The 16,010-nt window shown below is 45.8% G+C and overlaps 4 protein-coding genes across 4 annotated transcripts; all 4 read left to right on the forward strand.

Annotated features, from left to right (window-relative positions):
- The first annotated feature begins 355 nt into the window (after positions 1-355).
- On the forward strand, positions 356-3,996 carry LOC127346524 (disease resistance protein RGA2). The gene is made up of 3 exons (XM_051372820.2): positions 356-779; positions 1,082-2,242; positions 2,757-3,996. The coding sequence occupies exons 1-3, from the start codon at positions 492-494 to the stop codon at positions 3,702-3,704; spliced, it is 2,397 nt and encodes a 798-aa protein (XP_051228780.1). The 5' UTR covers positions 356-491; the 3' UTR covers positions 3,705-3,996.
- A 372-nt stretch (positions 3,997-4,368) lies between these two features.
- Positions 4,369-6,883, forward strand: LOC127346534 (BURP domain-containing protein 14-like). The gene has a single exon (XM_051372829.2). It carries the CDS (start codon positions 4,369-4,371, stop codon positions 6,676-6,678), a length of 2,310 nt encoding a protein of 769 aa, XP_051228789.1. The 3' UTR covers positions 6,679-6,883.
- Positions 6,884-11,226: 4,343 nt separating this feature from the next.
- On the forward strand, positions 11,227-14,212 carry LOC127346432 (uncharacterized). The gene is made up of 5 exons (XM_051372801.2): positions 11,227-11,482; positions 11,573-11,811; positions 11,900-12,166; positions 12,253-12,590; positions 13,730-14,212. The coding sequence occupies exons 4-5, from the start codon at positions 12,255-12,257 to the stop codon at positions 14,210-14,212; spliced, it is 819 nt and encodes a 272-aa protein (XP_051228761.1). The 5' UTR covers positions 11,227-11,482; positions 11,573-11,811; positions 11,900-12,166; positions 12,253-12,254.
- LOC127329792 (protein ALP1-like) lies at positions 11,380-12,133 on the forward strand. The gene is made up of 3 exons (XM_051356234.1): positions 11,380-11,482; positions 11,573-11,811; positions 11,900-12,133. Exons 1-3 carry the CDS (start codon positions 11,380-11,382, stop codon positions 12,131-12,133), a joined length of 576 nt encoding a protein of 191 aa, XP_051212194.1.
- Positions 14,213-16,010: the final 1,798 nt, after the last annotated feature.

The following is a 16,010-nucleotide window of genomic DNA, read 5'->3' on the forward strand; positions in this document are numbered from 1 at the left end:
ACGACCGGATTGAGATCTCCGAGAACTAATCCCCATGTGTCGTTGCCTATTCGATGTACCTCGGAGGAGTGATCCTCACTATGAGGAAAAAGTAGGGGGCATAGGGAAGAGAGTCATTGAAACGGTGGTATGCAGTTTACCTAGCTTCGAAACAGCAGAGTCTATTGCTGCTTATCTGAAATTCTCTGTATAATTTTATGTTGTTATAAAAATTGTGGTTGTGCCTCTATGACTCCGGTAATCCGACCAGTTGAGTTAGGTCGTCTCTGGGTACAGATACAGCTGAGATCTCACCGCACGGACACGAGTGTTGGTTCATCTAATCCGGGTCGGCCTCCAGTTCAGTGTCCGGCGCCAGCCCCTTCCAGGCGGAGTCGTTTATTACTGTGACGAGGCGACGTCGCTTCCTCCTCTCTGCCCCCGCTTCCACTCCGTTCCCACTAAAATCACGGCTCCATATTCTCAAAAAAATATCAAAAAATCACGGCGCCATGGCAGCCGCGACCGCCGCCGCTGCCGTCGACGGGATCCAGCGGCAGCTCGAATCTGTCGCTTTAAGGCGGGGGCTTCCGACAAAGCTCGACGAGGTCTTGGATTGTCTCAAGTTGCCCCTGTGCACGTTGCGGTTGGCTCTGTCGATCTTAATGGAGGACCAATCCTTGGAGGCGCGCGTGCGGTTGACGAACATCAAGATAGTGCTCTACGCGCTGGAGGATCTACTCGACGAGCTCGAATACCACGGCAGCATCAGGCACCGACCCAGCCGCCGGACCTGGAAGGTGAGTTAATTGGACTATCCAATTCCAAGCTGCTCCCTTCTCTCTCACACAGCACATGCTCGCAGAGATTTTATAAATGTGGCTAATTGCTCACGACTGCTGCGCATTTAGCTTGTTCCAAAGTCATGCTAACTGAACTATGTAAACATTGATTTGTGAAGCAGAGTATTCTAAGTAACAGAACCATATTTTTTCAGAAAAAAGATCCACATTTTTTTTTATTCTCAAAAAAAAAAAGAACCACATTTTTTCAAATCATCTTCGAATCTGAGTATTCTAAGTAACATAACCACATTTTGCAGGATACATTGTTCTGGTTATCAGGTCCATTAATTCTGCATACAAATGTTGCCCAAAGATTGGACACGATCAGCAGGAAGTTGCGTCATGTGAAGGACCATTCTGTCGAATTCTGTTCCCGTCAGCACACTGGTGCACTTCCTCAACAATACAAGGAGCAATTTGGATTTGATGGAGCCGCAATCATCGGAAGGGATCGTGAGAAACAAGATGTAAAAAGATTGCTCTTGCAAAACAATCGCAATAGTTTGTCCATCCTTCCAATAGTTGGCCAGCCAGGGCTGGGCAAAACGAGTCTTGCTAGGTTAGTTTTCGAGGATGGAGGAGAAGATTGGGAATTTGATTTCCGGGTATGGATAAGCCTTGACAATAACTTGTCCCTTACGAAAATTGGGACACACATTATCTCGGAAGCTAATAAATCAGTGAAAGGTAGTATACCTCAAGTTTGCAGAAATTATTCTTTGGGGTGCCCGTTCCAGCTTGCGCATGATGTTCAAGAGATACTTCATAATAGCAGCTGTTTAATTGTCTTGGACAATCTGTTCTCTATGAATGTCAACTTTCTTGTTAATCTGAAGGAATTGTTTGGGGCCAAACAGAAATGTGCCAAGGTCATAGTGACCACTTCTAGTAAACTAGTAGCAAAAGTGATGGGTACTAGTTCATCATACAACTTGGGTGGTCTATCTGAAGAACACTGTTGGACTGTATTTGCTGAGAAATCATTTGGAAACAAAGATGCAATAGTAGATCCGCAGTATACAGAAATTGGTAAGAAAATTGCAAGGAGGTGCAACGGAATTCCTATGTTAGCTCAGTCTCTTGGTTCAATGGTGCATAATCAAGGCATGAACACCTGGCTCGCTGTAAGGGATGAAGAATTGTGGAAACTAGAGGAAAAGTTTTTCCCTAAGTCAACAGTATTTTCATCATTCATGGCAATATATTACAGCATGCACCATACATTAAAATTGTGCTTCCTTTATTTGTCGGTGTTTCCTAGAGGTTCTATCATAGACAAGGATGAACTTATTCGACAATGGAGAGCATTGGATTTATTTCGATCAGAACGTGGGACCTTTTCTGCTTCTTTGCTCGGAGAAATATACACTGATGACCTTTTATCTGCATCCATCCTTGAAGTTGTAGATACATCCTTGGTAAGTTGTAGGCTACAGTTTTTTCATGATGAATACCAGTTGATTGCTCTAGACATAACTTTTATGTTACCTCTTCAATTAGTTACAGATCGTTTTTATCATATAATTGATGCCTATTTTTCTATGCAGTGTGTTGGATTGGTGTGGTTCCTTATGTTTGTAGTCAACTACTGAATTACTACATCAATTGGACACTTATGTTTGTAGTCAACTACTGAATTACAACAACATGGTCTCATTCACCTTGCTTGCTTAAGAAAGCATCAATTCTTTAAGGAAGTTTTTAATGGAGTATGCCATACGTGTTGGTCACTGTTTAGAAATCCATGAGATGTTTCCTGGACTCCTTTTTGTTTTTTTAGATTACTTTGGTCTGTCTTATTCCATGTTTAAACATTGTAGATTAGTTCTTACTACATAATAGTCTTTCTTCTTACTAAGGTTACACTATAACTAGTTCGAATTCAGTGGCGGTAGTCAGTTCCATGAAACTGACATGATCTTTCTTCATTAGGTCGAGATGAAATGCATCAGTTCTGTTGTTCTTCGTGTGAATAATTTGGCGTATGATTTTCTGAGATATCTGACCAGAGATGACGTAATGCATTTGGACTATGGCATGGCACTAAGTGGCTCTGTAGGGAAGCCACCTTTCCGTTATGCAACATTGACATGTTACACTAAGGAATCAGCAACTGACGAATATTTGGTAAGCAGTGCAAAGGCAGTGCTTTTCAGAAATTGTGAGGCAACAAAGGCTATAGCCGATCTGTTGCCAGTACTAAGATACACGCGTCTCTTGGATCTTAGTGGTTGTCCCTTTGAAGAATTACCAGCTTCTATTGATCAGCTGAAACATCTTAGATATCTCAATATTTCAGGCTTCAGAATAACAGCATTACCGAATGAAATGGGCTGCTTGCAGAACCTCAAGTTTTTGGATATCTCGAAAACATGCATTGAGGCGTTACCCACGTTTATCACAACTTTCCGGAAGCTGAAATATCTGAATGTACATGGATGCGATAGACTCCGAAACTTGCCCCCAGCCCTTGGTGATCTTAAGGGGTTGGAGTGCCTCAACCTGTCGTCCTGTCCTCTAATATGCAAGTTACCTGCATCTTTTTCTGGACTTCATAAACTGCAGCGGCTGGATCTATCAAACTGCACCGGTCTTGATCAGTTGCCTCACCCGTTTCAGCTGGAAAGTTTAGAGAACCTGAACCTGGAGGGGTGCTTCAGGCTCAAACAGCTACCAGAATCTTTTGGCAACCTTTCTTTCCTTCGGAATTTAAACTTGGCAGGCTGCTCTAGTCTGAAGCAATTACCGGAGTCTTTTGTTGACTTGCCTATGTTACAGTGCTTGAGCATTTCACATATTCACATTGAGTTGCCGGATCCACTAGTCAAGCTCCAGAGGCTCCGCAAACTGAAAATCACATATTGTGATGCGGTGATATGAGGACCTTTGCTAAGTACCAAAAAGCTGGTGCCGCTAGGTTCTTCGTGAAGGTGGCAAATGACATCGGGGTGCTGGTTTCGGTTCGAGCTGAAGGAAGAAAATCATTTTGAGAATGTTCCTCCGAACAGAAGGGGCGCTGTTTGCGGATTTGAATGGTGTTGAATGTCGAAATATGTTTTTAGATGCTTTATTTATGCAAGTGGATGGATGATGTTTAATTGCATATTTTCCCCTGTTCTGTAAATACAGACTTCAGATTCAATTTTCTTGCAACTCGTAGGCCATTACGGCATATGCTGGAGTTTTTTTTTCTGTGAACCGTTGTCGTCAGTATAATGTTTCAAGTCTCCTTTTGTAAGTGCAACTTTCAGAAAATTCCTAAATACCAGAGGGTATAGAGAAAACCAGCATACCCACTCTAACATTCTGGTGCGCTCATATTAATATACCCACTGTAAACATTTTGGTGCGATCTCAGATGGCAGGTTCAGATGGTCGTGCGCGCGATGCTGGGTTTGGTTTGGTCAGAGTGAGACTGAACTTGATTCTGAACGGCCAAACCACCAACACCTCTTCTAATTCTCCAACGCTTTGTAGCTGCGCCTCCCGCCCAATTCAATCCTCCTATAAATCTCCCGCTGCATCCCCAACTTCCCATCCAACAATGGCGCCATCTCGCCACTCTCACCTCTTCTTGGTCACCATCCTCCTGCTCAGCCTCGGCCTGCCACGCTCAACTCCATTGCCATTTCCATGGCTATCCGATGACGTCCTCCCACCAAACCCTGCTCCCCCGTCGCGTTTCCTGACGCCACGCCGTTCGCCGGCGTACATGGCCGTCTCCCCTTCCCCTTCTCGGCCTCCACGTCCCTTGACGCCACAGGGATTTCCACGGGCTTTGCCCTTCTCCTATGCTGTCGACTCTCCTTCCCCTGCTCCGGCGCCGCGAGGCTCACCGCGGTTCTCTGATCCACCGCCACGTTTCCCAACGCCAAGAGGGCTGCCACGGCCTTCGGTGTCCTCTGATGCCTTCTCCCCACCCCCGTCGTCTCCGCCCTCGCGTTTCCCGTCGACGCCGCCGCCGCCGCAGCGACGCTTGCCTCGGCTGACGCCGTCGTCGGCGCTGCCCGTGAACCCGTTCACGGCCAAGGCGGCCTTCATCCGGTACTGGAACCGGAAGGTGCACAGCAACCGCCTCCACCCGGCCTTCTTCTTCGCCAAGCTGTCCCCGCTCTCCGCGCCCGACGCTGCCGCCTTCTCCTCCCTCGCCGCCGCGGGCCAGCTCGGCTCGCGCCTCCCCGCGTTCTGCGTCGCGGCCTCCATCCTCTGCCCCGCCACCTCCGACGCCATCTGGTCTGGACCGTCATCCGTGGCCGCCGTCACGTCCGGCTCATCGCCAGCCTCCAACTCGACCACTGCGCCGTTCAAGAACTACGACAACGGCAACTTCAGCAGCTACGGCAACAGCGGCGGCGGCGGCGCCGACGCCTTCGCCGTCTACTCCAGAGGCCAGATCAACCCGGTGGACTCCTTCCACCGGTACGGCAAGGGCTCGCTCGGCCGCAACGACTCGTTCGCCACATACGAGGCGCTAGGCAACGTCGGCACCGCGAGCTTCAACTCCTACACCTCCGGCGCCACGGGCGGCTCAGGCGAGTTCGCCGCCTACGACGGCGAGACCAACACGGCCGCCGTCACCTTCACAACCTACGACGCCGCCGGCAACGGCCGTTCCCGCGAGTTCACGGCGTACACGCAGGACGCTAACTCCGGCGTGGAGAGCTTCACGGGCTACGGCAAGGCGGCGAACGGCGCCGGCGAGTCCTTCAAGGCGTACGGCAACCACTCCAACTCGATCATGTCCGGCTTCATCAACTACGGCGACAAGGCCAACAGCGCCACGGACAAGTTCGAGTCCTACGGCGTCAACGGGAACGCGCCCCAGAACACGTTCCGGAGCTACTCCCCCGGCAGCAACGGCGGCGCCGACGATTTCAAGGGGTACAGGGACAACGCCAACGTGGGCGACGACAGCTTCACGTCGTACGCGAACGACGCCAACGGCGCCACCGCCGACTTCGAGAGCTACGGCAAGTCGGTGAACCCGGGGAGCGTGGCGTTCAAGGGGTACGGGCAGGGCTCCAACCCCAACCACCGGATCGGGTTCACGCACTACACCGGCGACAACACCACGTTCAAGGCCTACTCCAACGACGGTGTCGAGTTCAAGGAGTACCAGAACATGTCCAAGATGGAGGTGTCCAAGGTGATGGCGGACCTGTCGTCGGGGCATCGTCGGCAGCAGCCGAAGTGGTCGCCGGAGCCGGGCAAGTTCTTCCGGGAGCGGGACCTCATAACCGGCAACCGGATGCCGATGCCGGACATCAGCGACAAGATGCCGCCACGGGCGTTCCTGCCGAGGGACATCGCCGCGAAGATACCGTTCGAGGCGGGCGCCGTGTCGGAGTTGTTCGGGGCGCCGCCCGGCACGGCGATGAGGCAGGTGGTGGCGTCCACGGTGGACGAGTGCGCGCGACCGCCCAGCCGGGGCGAGACCAAGCGGTGCGCGACGTCGGCCGAGGACGTCCTCGACTTCGCCGTGGAGATGCTGGGCGACCACATCGCGGTGCGCAGCACGGAGTCCGCGGCGGGCAGCGGCGGGGACATCAGGCTCGGGAAGATCGCCGGCGTCGACGGCGGCAGCGTGACGTCGTCCGTGTCGTGCCACCAGAGCCTGTTCCCGTACCTGGTGTACTACTGCCACTCGGTGCCGAGCGTCAGGCTGTACGAGGCTGAGATCCTGGCCGTCGATTCCGACCAGAAGATCAACCGTGGGGTGGCGATCTGCCATCTCGACACGTCGGAATGGAGCCCTAACCATGGGGCGTTCCTCGCGCTTGGTGGGAAACCGGGTGAGATGGAGGTGTGCCATTGGATCTTCCAGGGTGACATGACTTGGACGGTGGCTGATTGATCTGATGACGGCATTCCTATATGAACGAATCATCTATATTTACTCTGTTCAAGTTAAAAGTTTTTTTTTTTGGCACATGTGGATAGTTTTATCTCATACCGTTGGTCAAATTTCATTGTTTATGCAAAGAGAAGGTAAAGAATAGGTGTAATCCTAACCTACATGTAGTGAATCAAAGCACCTTGTGCATGCTCAGCATGTAGCACTTAGACTGCTCATAGTGGGAGTAACTTAGATAGTAACATCACACATTTCAAGGTATTTTGGTGACATGGCATAGCAATAAATGAAAAAAAAGAGTGAGGTGGTAACTAGCTATGTTACCATAACATCACACACCCCAAGATAAAATGAGTCTACAAACTAATAAATGAGACTTTGCATGATTCATTTTCTAAGTTACTTTCCACTATGAAGGTAGTAACATGGACTAGTAACATATGCATGACACTACCTTATGTTACTCCCCACTATGAGGAGCCTTAGAATGCAACTACTTCGCCTATTCCTAAGTTCTAACCTACAAAGCTGTGATGGCAGTGGCATAGAACGAAAATAATTTAAGGTAGGATAAACTATAAAAAGATCAAAATAATCCCAAAACATTAATTAATACTCCCTCCATTTTTGTTTAGTTCACGTCTGGGTTTAGTCAAAGTCTACAAAGTTTGATCGAAAATATAGAAAGATATACTAACATCTGTAATACAAAATATATAATATGAATTATATTCTACAAATATTATATTACAATAGAATTTACTTCTCATATGTTAATATATTTTCATAAATATTTTTTATCAAAATTTACAAAGTTTGACTTTAAACAAACCTGGAACAAAGTAAATGTGAACGTGGGGAGTACTATACTAGTGTATGATTCTAACATAATCGCTTGGTACGAAAAAAATAGAAACACATTTAAATATTAGTAGATTCTGAAAAGGTGAAAAATAACGAAGCTTTAGTGACCTATAGAAATCCTAGGAAATGGCATAGCTTTATCCTTCTTTGTGCATATTTCTGGTAATTTTTATTATCTATCAAGATATTTAAATATCTCTCGCTCGGTGTAGAGCATCATCAAATCATCAAGAAGCCACCGCGGACATTTTGTTGTGCAGCTCAGTCTTGATGCCATTTGTTGCTAAGAAGGCGCTTTCAAATATCAAGACAATCTTTAAAGTCTTTAAATATCCGTGAATAATGAATAGCTCAAGTGTATATTGTATATTCTCGTGCTCATAACTAGAGAAACCCCATGATATATCTATGTAAGATGAGCAAGCTTAATCACATTGAACATAGAAATTGAGTCTCTAGACTCAAGACAAGAGGAGTTCTTAAACAATTCTGAAGGTAGCTCATTAAAGCAATGGTCAAAATCGATAACAATAGAGTATATAGTAAGATAGAAGATGTCCAAACTATAGAAATAATCAATAGTGATAGTGGTGTCTTTCACCTTCGATTGATTTCTCCTCAATTTTATCCATACTTAGGATTATGATGCCTTTTTCTATGTAAATTGACATCTTTCAATAGGGGCTATCAACTATCATTTCGCCCATTTTGAAACACATTTTTCCACATGCTTAACCAAAGATATTGAATGGACAAATATAGTTAGAATTTTAGATCAATAAAATGTACAAAACTAGAACCATGCAACATAATTTAACACATATATGCCTATACTTGGTTTTGGCTACCCATAAGCTGGCCAAAATACCCTCAAGTTCTCTTTAAATAACCCACCTAGTACTATAAACTCAATTCAGCACGTGGGAGCATGTGCTCCTGTCACCGAATTTGAAATGTTAAAAAAATTTGAACTACAATTTCGGTGCTTGCATATCGACACGGACAAGTTTTACGAAAAACTGATTTTTTTGTGACTTGTGTGAAAAAGACAAAAAAAGTCACATACACAACCTTTTTGTACACCAAAATTTTGTGTTTTTTACACATGACACTAAAAATTTCGGTTTTCTGCGGAACCACTTTGTGAACATGTAGAATTTTGAGATGTACTCACTAAATTTTGTTTCCAAAATTTTCAACTTTTTAAAAGTATATTTAAAATGAAAATTTAAAACCGGGAGCATATTGTCCCGGGTGCCAAAACATCACTCCCGTTGTTTAGAGTTGGGTTTTGTGACAAAACAAGGATAAACAAAATTGTGTTCGTTGCCTGGTTCAATTTGGTCGCCGTTTCCTCTAAATAACAACAACTCTTAGGGCTCGTTTGGTATCCAGGAATTTACCCCGAAATCACGGAATTCATTTGGCAATTCCAGGAACATCCTGTTTGGCTGTCACGGAATCATAGCGTCATTTCATTTGTCAATTCCACCGAAATAACGCCGCGCCTTAGGGTGATTCCCGTCCAGGACCTGTCATTTGGGAAACCTAGATCTCGTCTCGTCGTCCTCGATACCTCATCGCCGCCTTCCGCCTCGCCGCCTACCTCATCGCCGCCTACCTCATCGCCGCCTTCCGCCTCGCCGCCTACCTCATCGCCGCCTTCCGCCTCGCCGCCTCTATCCCTCCACCTCGCCGCCTCTATCCCTCCACCAGCCTCCCTCCCTCCACCTCGCTGCGACGCTGCCTCCCTCTCTCCCTCCCTCCCTCCACCTCACCGCTTCCCTCCCTCCACCTCTCCTCTTCTCTGGATCAAGGTCCAGCCGGACGTCACCTCGCCGTGGAAGCTCGTGCGCCAGTCGGGCAACTTCGCCTTCACGTCGTCGGAGGCCGGGGACTACCTCGCCTGCTTCTGGGCGCCCTACCACCGCCCGCCCACCACCATCGCGTTCGAGTTCGACTGGCGCAGCGGCGTCTCCGCCAAGGACTGGAGCAGCGTCGCCAAGAAGGGACAGGTCGATGTGAATTGCGTCGCCAAGAAGGGACTATCTGAAGCTGTGAACCTAAGGCAGAAGGTGTTCTGAACTCCGAAGGTGATGATGATGGATCAAACTGTTTGCATTGTTCATTGCTTGGTTATTCTTGAGCCTTTGTGCATGGTTATTATTCTTGTGTTAACAATGCTTGATTGATTTGGTACTGAAGAATGACCTCTGTCTGAAACATTATTCTTGCATGACTGTGGCATCTGAAATCATTCATCTATTTTCGAGGTGGAAGCATGCACAAATCTTAATAATTACTTGTTGATTTCATCGATCCTTATTTCAACAGTAACTTGGCCAATTCAACCATGTCCTGTGAAATTGTTTGCATGTCCATTCTTCAGCTTCAATGCATCGTTATTCTTCAGTTGAGTGCCCAGTGATGCAGTAGTGAGATCCAACTGCATAGTACTGTGGAAGGATAACCATTCAAACTGATCAAGCTTCTACTCTATAGTTTTCTACCTTCTACAGTACTACTTTTGATTTTGACAATTACCTGTGCATACAATGATTTGTGTCTGCGGTTCTTTCGTCTCAAAAATGATGCATGCTGATAATGTGAGTAGCACTGTTTATTTTTGTCTAAAACTTGGAATACTTTTCTTTTTTGCTTGTCTTCAGTTTCTGCCATATGGTATCATCTTGTCCGGAAGAATGTTCTAATCCAATGTGTGGTATCTCAAATCTCCCATGTTGGTAATCTAACAAGCGCAATTCAAATCAGTTTAATTGTAGGTATTTTTACCTCCAAAATTTGTGTTTCTGTGGATATTACATCTGTGGCGTTCATAATCGAGGACGTATGACTGATGTTTGCTAGCACCGATTTTCTTATTCTACTGCCAATGCCATCAGGCTGTTTCCATACTTTAGTTAGTTATTTAATCCTGCACCCTCTTGGACTGGACATTACTTAAGTCTGAAATAGCAAGTAACCTCTAGGTATGGGAATGGTAGTTAGCTGGTCAGGTAGGTTAAGTTGATCTTGGCCAGATGTCATTGTGTTCTGCTACCTTCTGCTTAAATTATACTCCTACTACCCGTTAAGCTACATTGTTGCAAGAACTTAATTATCCTTCATGAATTCTTGTTTGCTTGCCTAGTGGTGGTAGGTTGATTGATTGATTCTTAGAAAATATATTTGCAGATGGCTGATCTACCACTAGAGTTATATCATGAGAAGAGGAAAAAAAGGAAGCGGGCAGCAGCTGGGTTCTTTATTACCGTAGTTGCAGTAGCTCAACATATGTATTGTAGGAGAAAGATAGTTGAGCTTGGTGATTTCAGTGAGGAAGAGGCCGAGAATAGAATTAGGAGGCAGATGCTTAGGAATATTTACATGGGTCCAAATCTATATTGCTATGATACTCTAAGGTTTACCAAAAGGTCCTTCTTTGACCTATGTGCCATGTTACGTGAAAGGGCTGGACTGAAAGACACCTTTCATGTGACCGTTGAAGAGGTTGTGACCATTGTATTGCTTGTACTTGGCCATGGCATGAAGTTTAGGTTGATTCGTAGCACCTATAGGTTGACACTTGAGCCAATTAGTAGACATTTCAATGAGGTCTTAGGAGCCATTCTTTCTTTATCCCATGAAATCATCAAGTTGCTGAGACCACTGCTCTTTGAACTACCCGAGGATCACAAATGGAGGTGGTTCCCCGATGGGCTTGGAGCCTTAGATGGCACACATGTTGATGTTCGTGTTCCGCTACGCAAGCAAGGTAGATATAGGAATAGGAAGAAGGCCATAACAACAAATGTGTTGGGCGTCTGTGACCGCAACATGAAGTTTGTTTATGTGTTGGCTGGCTGGGAAGGTTCAGCGTCAGATGGTAGAGTGCTGAGAGATGCAATGGATAGAGATGACTCTTTCAAAGTTCCAAATGGTAACTCCTATCTTAGTACGATACAACTTTTGACTAGATATTTGCATTTGTCAACTAAAATCTAATGTGGCCTATTTTCATAAACCTTAGGAAAATACTACCTAGTAGATGCTGGATACACGAATGGTCCAGGCTTCTTCGCTCCATTTAGGAATACAAGGTATCACTTGAAAGAGTGGGCTGCCAATGGGAATAATCCAGAAACTCCACAAGAGCTCTATAACCTGCGGCATGCAATTGCTAGGAACGTAATTGAGAGGATTTGGGCTCTTATAAAGATGAGATGGGCTACTCTAAGGGCTAGTTCATTTTTTGGAATAAAAAATCAGGTATCATCTAATATTTTTTTTTAAATTCAAACCATTTGTTGGAACCTTTTGAGTTTTGTATTAACATGCCATACTAACTTAATGGCAGATTCGAGTAATCAATGCTTGTTGCATATTGCATAACTTCCTAGCTGATAGGCAAAGAGAGATGGATGATGTGATGTTGCAAGCGGTAGATAATCAGCTAAATAATGTCGTCATTGATGTGGATGAACCCGACATGATTACCCACATTGAGATGACGAATGAGTGGAACAACAGGAGATTGACCCTAGCTAATCAGATGTGGGCTGATTATCAAGCTAGGCATGGACAAGCTTGAGTTTGCTTGAATGTTGTACATATTTTCTTTTTGGTATGTTTCATATATGTCCAGTTTTTTACACTCTCTTATATACATACACTTGCCACTAACTCATTGTAATGTTTATGTACATATAGAGATGGATTCGAGCAATGCTCCCACTAAGAAAGGTAGAAGTTACATCAAGTGGACAGATGCAATGGACAAAGCTCTGTTGGATGTGTTTGTGGAATACTTCAACAAAGGAGATCGAGCTCAGAATGGGTGGAAACCCCATGTATACACAGCTGCAGTTAAGAAAGTGATGGAGAAATGCACAGTCGAGCTTACCAAGGATAACATCATTGCTAGGAGCAAAACTTTTGACAAGCATTATGTCATTGTCAACAATATGCTTAGCCAGAGTGGATTTGGTTGGGACGATGACAAGAACATGATATCCGTTGAAGATGATGTTTGGAACAACTATGCCAAGGTAATCTCTATATCACTTCCTTATTTGCTGGCTTTGAATCATTCCACTATACCGCATCTAGCATTAGTTCACCTGTACAGTCTACTGTCTACTGCCTAGTATGTAATAATATTCCTACCGCGAGATGTGTGAGTTAGTGGACATGAGATTAATTGCAGCATTAGGGACACCATCTCCTTTTCTTTGATATGCTGTGACTGAAGGGTTTAACTCACATGAAGGAGTACTTGCTTCATGGAGTTTCCAGGTGTTGTTAGTGATTAAGTAGCTGTTTGTTTGATGATGTATTCTTAAGCAGCTGAGCTCTACTGCTGCTCTACCAATATTCAAAAAACATGGTTATGCTATATCTGACTAATGTAACCTGTACGACTGCGAGTGGTGTGCTGTTATAATACAATTCATCCAGTATGAACTTGAAAGTTCAGACAGACGCACGGCAGCTGGATCTTGACGCATCGAAAGTACTCCGTAATTCGCAGAGCTCATGTTCAGTTAAGCTCATGTTCGTCTGCCAGAGCAGACGACACATTCTGAATCTTCTTACTCACCCAGGTCAAATTGACCAATTTGCTTCTTGAGATTAGCACTCCAGTTTAGCTCTGTCATATAAACTGGATGCAAGAACTTTGTGAATTATGGGAGCAGTAGCTCTGATTGTTAGCAGTAACTCTAGGCGTTGTTGATCATTTACTTGCCGGGTACAAAACTTACCAATAGTTGTTCACACTGAAGCAAGCAGGCATCAGCAATCCAGAAAACTCCATGGGCTCTGAATTAGTTCCACTGTGACAAGATCCTCCTGCTGCAGCAGTGCGACGTCTGAAATTTTCTAGCCCATCTTATTTACATGAATTACATTATGGCTACCAATGAAAATAGCACCAGTCACATTGTACAGCAGCATCATTACAAAATGCCAATCGTTCTGAAATTTCTAGCCCATTTGACAGATGGATACCAATATTATTTAATTGCAGCAATCTAATTCAGACATCAAAATTTTCCTTTTCCGCAAGTCTGGCTGTTATTTGACTAAGGCAGCTTGTCGTTTTTGCAAACCTGGTTTTTCGTGTGCTAGAACTAAAGTTTGACCATACATTGTCTTTCATATTCACTGGTTATCCTATTATTTGTAGGCCAACAAAGATGCAGCCTCGTATAGGTACAAGGTCATCAAGTATTGGGACATGATCAGTACACTTTACAACAGAGACCGTGCTACGGGCGAGGGTGCAAGGACAGCAAATGAGAGCGCGGCTGAAATGGCGGAGGAGATAGCTAACACCACCGCAACCAATAAAGATGCCAACTCCTCAACTAAGGATGACGAAGATCGTCCAAAGAAGAGGTACCGTTCCGATGACTCGATTGCAACAATGCTTGGAGATAAATTGGACAATTTTACTGCTGTGTTCAAAGCCGATGCTCCTGAGCCGCCACCAAAGCCAGCAAGTCCTGAAGAAATCTGGGCTCTCCTTGGTGGAATACCAGAACTAGAAGATGATCAGCTCTTGGCAATATACGATGTTCTAGTTGCCGATGATCGCAAGTTCAAGTCTCTATTGGTACTGCCTGAAAGGATGAAGAAGAAGTGGGTTCTAAAGCAAATAAGCACATGATTATGTAGCAGTCTACCTGGAACTATTTAAACTATGAAACTTGTTGAAACTCTGGAACTTGTGATGTAGCAGCCTTTGTGATGTGCAACTTATTTAAACTCTGGAACTTGTATTTGTTAAGTTGATGCACTTATGTGGATTATGATCTATGTAGCAGTCTACCTGGAACTATTTAAACTATGAAACTTGTTTATTGTAGTTGTTTTATGGACTAGAACTTGGAAACTTGGATGATATGTGGATTATGATCTATGTTTCGGTATTTTGTAGAATGTTTTAAGGATAAAAAGTTACGAGAAATACTTGTTGCAATCACGTGATGCATGCGTTTTTATTTTAGTACATGGAAGTCATTTACAAATTCAATATTGAATTCTATTGTCATTTGCAATTCCTGTGACAACCAAACAAGTGTGTATTTCTGGAATTACAATGTAAATGAAATGAATGCATGAATTCATTTCAAAATGCGGAAATACATATGTACACCCAAGGATGGGTGTGGGTGTTGCTATAGCCGTTGGATGCTTCAAGATTCGGAAAAGATGTTAGGTCAGAGTGTGGTTTTTGCTTCTTTTCCATCGTTTCTGAAAAATTGCATGGTACCATGAACAGAAGCAAAAAGCCACCAGACACGGCTTTTGACTCCACGATACCGCTGCTGCGTTCCCCACTCACCCGACACGGCCGGCAGTAGCGCCTCCTCCTGATTCCTCTCTCCTCCACCATCATCTCTCCTCCCGAATCCTCTCTCCTCCACACCATCACCTCTCCTCCATCGTCAGGAGCAGCATGTCGCAGTCAACCTTGCGCAGCAGCACCAGCGGCGGCGGCGGCGCCGCCGGCGCCGGATTCGGAGGCGGCGGCTGCGACGGGGGCGGGTGCAGCGGCGGCGTGGGCGGATCCGGCGGGGGCAGATCCGGCGGGGGCGGCGGCGCGGGCGGATCCAGCAGCGGCAGCGTGGGCGGGTGCTCTCCCGTTGGATGCGGGAGCGGAGGACATGGCAGCTTCGACGGTTGCCGCCAACGATGCAGCATCGGGGGCGCTTGCCGCGGCGACAGCTGCTGCTGCTGCTGCGCCGGCGTCGGATGCGGCGGCGCCGCCCGGTGCAGTTAGGAATGCAGCATCGAAGAAGAGGTTTCAGAGCATGTTCCGAAGCCCCAGATGCTGTGCGCTTGCAAAATCCCGCTTAGCCAGAAAACCTCGCTTAGCGCAAGGAATCCACACCGAGACTACTACATCTGCCGGAAAGCAGACAGAAATGTAAGCAATCCATTCGATTTTCTCTGTCCTTCGTGATTTTTGCTTGCTGTTGCTGCAATTCTCCTCACTACCTATTTACTCCCGTTATTCCCACAGGAACCATACTCTTGCAAGACATGGGTATGGGTTGATCTCGTCGCCGATTATGTGGAGAAGATGGTCAAGTTCAGAACAACAATTCTTCAGGCGAAACACGGACAGGAGTTGGCGGCCATACGAGAAGAGCTTGATCAGAAGGCCCAGGCTCTCAGAAGAATGCAGACAGAGTTAGATGACCAAGGCCTAGCCCGACAGATAGAGATTAGTGAGTTGCAGTCACAGATCAACTCACTAAGCTCATCTGCCTCAAAGTTCAGGAAGCTCCGCATGGTGATGACTGTGTTTGTTGCCATGAGCTGGTTATTAGCCCCTGGTTCAATCATGGTTACACTTGCTGCCACTGCCATAGCAGCTCTGATGTTTGTTGTGTAGGTTTGCATGCAATGTGGAGGGCCACATTTGCTTGCAGTCTTTTGGATGTTGATCTAGTGTTTGC

Source organism: Lolium perenne, chromosome 5 (assembly GCF_019359855.2).
Source record: "Lolium perenne isolate Kyuss_39 chromosome 5, Kyuss_2.0, whole genome shotgun sequence".
Classification (NCBI taxonomy): Eukaryota; Viridiplantae; Streptophyta; class Magnoliopsida; order Poales; family Poaceae; genus Lolium; species Lolium perenne.

Coding starts and splice junctions, on each gene's coding strand:
- LOC127346524 (XM_051372820.2), top strand. CDS start 492: ATGGCAGCCGCGACCGCCGCCGCTGCCGTCGACGGGATCCAGCGGCAG. Junction 780..1,081: donor CCAGCCGCCGGACCTGGAAG/GTGAGTTAATTG, acceptor CACATTTTGCAG/GATACATTGTTCTGGTTATC. Junction 2,243..2,756: donor AAGTTGTAGATACATCCTTG/GTAAGTTGTAGG, acceptor TTTCTTCATTAG/GTCGAGATGAAATGCATCAG.
- LOC127346534 (XM_051372829.2), top strand. CDS start 4,369: ATGGCGCCATCTCGCCACTCTCACCTCTTCTTGGTCACCATCCTCCTG.
- LOC127329792 (XM_051356234.1), top strand. CDS start 11,380: ATGAAGTTTGTTTATGTGTTGGCTGGCTGGGAAGGTTCAGCGTCAGAT. Junction 11,483..11,572: donor CTCTTTCAAAGTTCCAAATG/GTAACTCCTATC, acceptor CATAAACCTTAG/GAAAATACTACCTAGTAGAT. Junction 11,812..11,899: donor TTTTTGGAATAAAAAATCAG/GTATCATCTAAT, acceptor ACTTAATGGCAG/ATTCGAGTAATCAATGCTTG.
- LOC127346432 (XM_051372801.2), top strand. CDS start 12,255: ATGGATTCGAGCAATGCTCCCACTAAGAAAGGTAGAAGTTACATCAAG. Junction 12,591..13,729: donor TTTGGAACAACTATGCCAAG/GTAATCTCTATA, acceptor TATTATTTGTAG/GCCAACAAAGATGCAGCCTC.